This window comes from Triticum dicoccoides, chromosome 2A, assembly GCF_002162155.2.
Source record: "Triticum dicoccoides isolate Atlit2015 ecotype Zavitan chromosome 2A, WEW_v2.0, whole genome shotgun sequence".
Lineage (NCBI taxonomy): Eukaryota > Viridiplantae > Streptophyta > Magnoliopsida > Poales > Poaceae > Triticum > Triticum dicoccoides.
The window spans coordinates 681,928,986-681,935,355 of record NC_041382.1 but is presented as its reverse complement, the minus strand read 5'-3'; the positions used below and the strand labels follow the sequence as shown (position 1 = coordinate 681,935,355).

The window sequence follows — 6,370 nt, the reverse complement described above, 5'->3', positions numbered from 1 at the left end:
CTAGCTGCAGGGTGTGAAGGTTAACAGACGGGCAGATAGCTACGCCTAGGTCGGCACGGGAAGGCGCCAAGCCTTCCCGTGTATGGCGGCATCTTGATTTGAACGGGGACAAAGCATCTGCAGCTTGCATCTACACGGGCTACCGCTAGCGTAGCTAGGCTGCTTGCAGGATTAGTAGGCAAGTTGCAGGTATACGGGCAACTCTGCTGGCCTCTAGCAATCATCATGCCTTGCTAGTGTCTGTAAAATGTGATCCATGGATCGACGATCAATATGTGGATGGAATTGTCTTGTCAAACATTATCTGTGTCGGCCAGAAATATCTGCCATAGCTGGCTAAGATTTGAACAAGTCAATTCATTCACTCTCCTGGGTGAAAAGCTATGTCCTGGCCAATGTGGTTTGGAGTATTCCTTCCTGAGTGTACATGTTGGGAACCTTGCTCGTGGTTTCGGTGTTGCCAACGACAGCGGTAGTCGTTGCCTAGCGCTTAGCTAGGCTGGTTGCAGGATTAGTTAGCAAGTTGCACGTACTGTGAGCAGCTCTGCTGCTGGCCTCCAGCAATCATATCATGCCGAGCTAGCTAGTTTCTGTAAAATGTAATCCATGGGTTTATCTGTGGATGGAACTAGCACACATGCAAGTTGTATTGTCAAACGTAATCCGTGGAGTAGAATATCTGGCTAGGGATGCTGGCTAAGATTTCATAGCTTTGGTGCATGCATATATATTTTTTCGTTCCACGTCCGGATGCACGTGCCTACGTACGTAATGCAACTCTCATGGTGGCAATCATACGTGCGTACGTGATCTAATTCTCCCGATTAAGATTTTTTTGCATGGATTAAGATTTCAAGCCGCAATCATGAACTTGCCCATTTGAGGCTACGTATAGTATAAGAGCATATACATGTCGCTATCCATGTATATGTCTCCATCTCAAAATTGATTACCAGAAGCTAAGAGCATGTTTAGTCCTGCCAACTACTTTCACTCGTCAAACCAGAGGCTAAGAGCAAGTGGAGTACGTACTAACATATGTCGATTTATTCCACATATGTATATACCACACGATCTTCTCTTCACATGCACATCTCATTATTAATTCACGCCCGATATTCCAGGGAACGTGGTCATGTCGACCAAGACAGCGCAGGAGCAGCCCGTCTCGTTGCTCCACCACCTCACGCTCGCCTATATAAGCACGCCCACTTTCTTCTTCTTCCTCAAACCAGCTAACGTATTGGGTTAGCCAAGAGCAAGAAATTGGAAAATTGGATAGATCGAGCGGTGGCTACCACGTACTCTGAGGCCTCAAGCTCCAAGAGCATGGCCCGGATTGCCCCGCTCCTGCTGATGGCGCTGCTCTCCCTAGCCGTGCAGCTCCCGCCGTCCGCGGCTTGCCCATCCTGCCCCAAACCAAAGCCTCCGCCGCCACCGCCGCGTAAGCTGACGCCTCCGCCGTCCGTGCCCTGCCCTCCGCCGCCACACTCTCCCAAGCCTACACCACCGCACACGCCTACCCCAAAGCCAACACCACCTCACACCCCAACCCCCATGCCTACCCCGCCACACACGCCTACCCCCACGCCAACACCACCTCACACGCCCACGCCACCACACACTCCAACCCCGGCGCCAACACCGCCTCACACGCCCACGCCGCCGCACACCCCAACCCCCGCGCCAACACCGCCGCACACGCCAACCCCTATGCCCACACCGCCGCACACGCCAACCCCTGTGCCCACACCGCCATACACACCAACGCCACCCTCCCCAATCCCTCCTACACCAACCCCGGTAACCCCGCCATCACCTATTGTTCCATCCCCGACACTGTCACCGCCATCAGGCAAGTGCCCAGTGGACACGCTGAAGCTACTGGGATGTGTGGATGCGCTCAATGGGTTGGTGCATGCTGTGATAGGTAGCAGTGCAAGCGACACTTGTTGCCCTCTACTGGCCGGCGTGTCCGGTGTTGACGCCGCACTCTGCCTCTGCACCACCATCGAGCTCAAGGCGCTCAACATCAACCTCGTGCTGCCGATCGCCATTCAGGTGCTTGTTAACCAGTGCGGCAAGACAGTGCCTAGCGATTTCCAATGCCCTATGACGCCGCCATCGCCTGTCACCCCACCACCGACCCCTGTTACTCCTTCGCCTACACCAAAAACGCCGCCATCCCCTGTCACCCCACCACCGACCCCTGTTACTCCTTCTCCTACACCGAAAACGCCACCGTCGCCTGTCACCCCACCACCGACCCCTGTTACTCCTTCGCCTACACCGAAAACCCCGCCATCTCCATCACCGCCTGCAACACCGCCGACTCCTATCACTCCTTCGCCTACACCACCATCTCCTATCACTCCACCACCGACTCCGGTTACTCCACCATCACCGCCGATGGGCAAATGCCCAGTTGACACACTGAAGTTGCTAGGGTGTGTGGACGCACTCAATGGACTGGTGCACACGGTGATCGGCAGCAGTGCCAGCGACACCTGTTGCCCACTCTTGTCCGGTGTGGCCGGCCTCGACGCCGCGCTCTGCCTCTGCACCACCATCAAGCTCAAGGCGCTCAACATCAACCTCGTGCTGCCAATTGCCATCCAAGTGCTCGTGAACCAATGCGGCAAGACAGTGCCCAGCGACTTCCAATGCCCTGCGACTCCACCATCGCCGACACCGGTGACGCCGCCATCCCCACCAGTAATGCCGCCCACCCCTGTTACACCGGTTACTCCGCCATCGCCGACACCAATTACACCACCTATTACACCGGTTACTCCGCCATCGCCGACACCAATTACACCACCAACGCCACCATCCCCTGTGGCCCCGGCCCCAGTCCCAGCGACGCCACCGCCATCGTCATCAACGGGCAAGTGCCCCATCGACACGCTGAAACTGTTGGGGTGCGTGGACGCACTCAACGGGCTGGTGCACGCACTAATCGGCAGCAGTGCCAGCGACAAATGTTGCCCGTTGTTATCCGGTGTGGCTGACCTTGACGCAGCCCTATGCCTCTGCACCACCATCAAGCTCAAGGCGCTCAACATCAACCTCGTGCTGCCCATCGCCATCGAGGTGCTCGTCAACCAATGTGGCAAGACAGTGCCCGACGACTTCCAGTGCCCTAGTTAAGCTCCATCAAGTACTATAGTGCTATGAGTATCACCTGCATCTGCATGCAATACAGCCATTAAATCTCTTGGGAGTCACTTATGTAATAATATCTACATGCATGTGCAGCTCTAACTACTTGTGATGTGGAGCTGTGGAACATGCATGCATTTTGTTAGTGTAATTGTCTATCAAATAGTAACCGTGTAACGTTTTATCAACTGTGGTCTTCCATTGGTTTGTAGTGTGTTTTTTCCTTTAAATAAAATGTTTTGCACTGTGTAAAATGAACTTTTTCACATGTATGCATGCCTTGTTTCTGTGTTGGGGAAAAATATCAACCCCAAAGATTCACTTTCATTTGATTCTTATCAACAAGTTGATAGTATGCTCCAAATCCATATGGTCTAAACGGACAAAAGAGATATGGATTTTTGCCCTCCCAAATCGTGTCGTTTCCCTCCTGCTTGGAAAGAAGAGATATGAAATAATTGACTAAGACTTGATTTCATTCCACTTTGCTACTGTATTTCTCAACTTGTCATCTGCTATTTCGTCCATTCAAATCTCTTCAGATTGCAGCAATCGCACAACACAAAAAATATGGAAAACATGGAGATGAGACGAGATGCCACACACTGGGTTCCTAAACCGATATCAGTTCAACAAATTGATAAGTAACAAAAATACAAAGGATCAGGAGTTACCCAGTGACACAGGGAGAGGCCCGCGCACCGCGGCAGGAGGCTGGACGTACGGGGCGGAGGCCCGAGGCCGGACTGCCGGAGGGAACGGCGGCAGAGCACGACAGAAGAACGGTCGCGCGGAGCCGCGGAGTCGGACTGGGCGGGCCGGCAGGGGAAGGTGGAGTACCCGAGCAGAGGGGTCAGGCGGGGGATGTCGGCGCTGCGGCGGTGTAGCTGTGCAGCACAGGCGGAGGCGGCGGTTGACGGGAGAGCTGGGGAGGCAGCATGTGCGGTCGTGGTTCCGTTCCACGCTGCTGGGCAGGCTGGATGCGAGCGACTCGTCCAACAGGTTTTTTTTTTCTTGGGCTTCGGGACTTTGTGGGCTGCTGCTGGGCTGGCTGGACCGCAGGCCGAATCTGGAAACTGACTTCCTGAACTGACCCCTCAAGAAAAAAAAAAAGACTGGACTGACTGCCTTCGGCTAATCGGCTGACCGGTCGTCTCTCAAAAAAAAAATCGGCTTACCGGTCTCGTCCGTTCTCACGGCCAGCTGGCTTGCCGACGCAGTACATGTGCATGTGCATGTACATGCATGCAGACCAAGTATGATCGACACCCGGACGGGGCTAGCTTGACTTTTAGCTTCTCCTCGCTTGCCGATGAGGCATCACATTCGACATCCCTGGTGAAGCTTGTTACTTGGAAAGAAGGGGATTGCATGCATCAACGATTATTGATCGTGTGCATGGTGCACATATATAGATACAAGATGGACCGACCTCTACTTGTCTTTCAAGATGTATAAATATACGAGGGGAAAGAGAGATACAAAGGTATAAATACAGATTCAAATCCTATACATATGCACTATTATTATTATCCACACCATTCGGTCGTGCAAGGAAAAGACAATAATGACGATCTATGATGAACTGACTGAGATGAGAAAAAACTGGTATGAACTCGACCTCTTTTGTTTTTGTAAATATGATTAATTTATCGTTTTTGGTTCAGCTTATTATGAATGAAACATGTTTGCAATGACAATTAGAGATTATAGTTGCCCATGCCATGCTTAATTTGCCAGGAGTTTATAATGGTTTACCTTGCGTGCCAACGTGCTATTAAAATGGTGGTGATGTGGTATCATAGGGTGGTATCCTCCTTTGAACGATTCGAGTGGCTTGACTTGGCACATGTTCACGTATGTAGTTGAAACAAAATCAACATAGCCTCCACGATATTTATGTTCATGGTGAATTATATCTTACTCATGCTTGCATTCAGTATTGATTAATTTTAATGCATGTTCATGATTGTTGTCGCTCTCTAGCTGGTCGCTTACCAGTCTTTTTCTAGCCCTCACTTGTACTAAGCGGGAATACTGCTTGTGCATCCAACTCCATAAACCCCAAAAGTTATTTCATATGAGTCCACAATACCTTTATATATGCAGTATCTACCTGCCGTTCCAAGTAAATTTGTATGTGCTAAACTATAAACCTTCAAATAAAAATTATATTTTGTATGCTCGAATAGCTAATGTATCAACTAGGTATGTCTGTATCTTCCATGCTAGGCGGGTTATTCTCAAGAGGAGTGGACTCCGCTCCTCACTTACAAAAAAATGGCTGGTCACCGGGATGCCTAGTCCCATGCTCAAACCAAATCAAAATAATTGCAAACAAAACTCCCCCAGAATTGTTGTTAGTTGGAGGCACCCGTTGTTTCAGGTAAGCCATAGATTGATGCTTGTTGGTGGTGGGAGAGTATAAACTTTACCATTTTGCTATAATAAAGCTATAATTTATTTCCTTATTTCATGATAAATGTTTATTATTCATGCCAGAATTGTATTAACCGGAAACGTGATACATGTGTGAATACATAGACAAACAGAATGTCACTAGTATGCCTCTACTTGACTAGCTCGTTGAATCAAAGATGGTTAAGTTTCCTAGCCATAGACATGAGTTGTCATTTGATTAACGGGATCACATCATTAGAGAATGATGTGATTGACTTGACCCATTCCATTAGCTTAGCACTTGATCGTTTAGTATGTTGATATTGCTTTTTTTCATGACTTATACATGTTCCTATGACTATGAGATTATGCAACTCCCGTTTACCGAAGGAACACTTTGTGTGCTACCAAACGTCACGACGTAACTGGGTGATTATAAAGGTGCTCTACAGGTGTCTCCAAAGGTACTTGTTGAGTTGGCGTATTTCGAGATTAGGATTTGTCACTCCGATTATCGGAGAGGTATCTCTGGGACCTATCGCTAATGCACATCACTATAAGCCTTGCAAGCATTGTGACTAATGAGTTAGTTGCGGGATGATGCATTACAGAACGAGTAAAGAGACTTGCCGGTAACGATATTGAACTAGGTATTGAGATACCGACGATCGAATCTCGGGCAAGTAACATACCGATGACAAAGGGAACAACGTATGTTGTTATGCGGTTTAACCGATAAAGATCTTCGTAGAATATGTGGAAGCCAATATGAGCATCCAGGTTTCGCTATTGGTTATTGACCGGAAAC

At 49.5% G+C, this 6,370-nt stretch overlaps 1 protein-coding gene across 1 annotated transcript; it reads left to right on the top strand.

Moving 5' to 3' along the window:
* The first annotated feature begins 1,217 nt into the window (after positions 1–1,217).
* Positions 1,218–3,420, top strand: LOC119356223 (36.4 kDa proline-rich protein-like). The gene has a single exon (XM_037623150.1). It carries the CDS (start codon positions 1,330–1,332, stop codon positions 3,148–3,150), a length of 1,821 nt encoding a protein of 606 aa, XP_037479047.1. The 5' UTR covers positions 1,218–1,329; the 3' UTR covers positions 3,151–3,420.
* Positions 3,421–6,370: the final 2,950 nt, after the last annotated feature.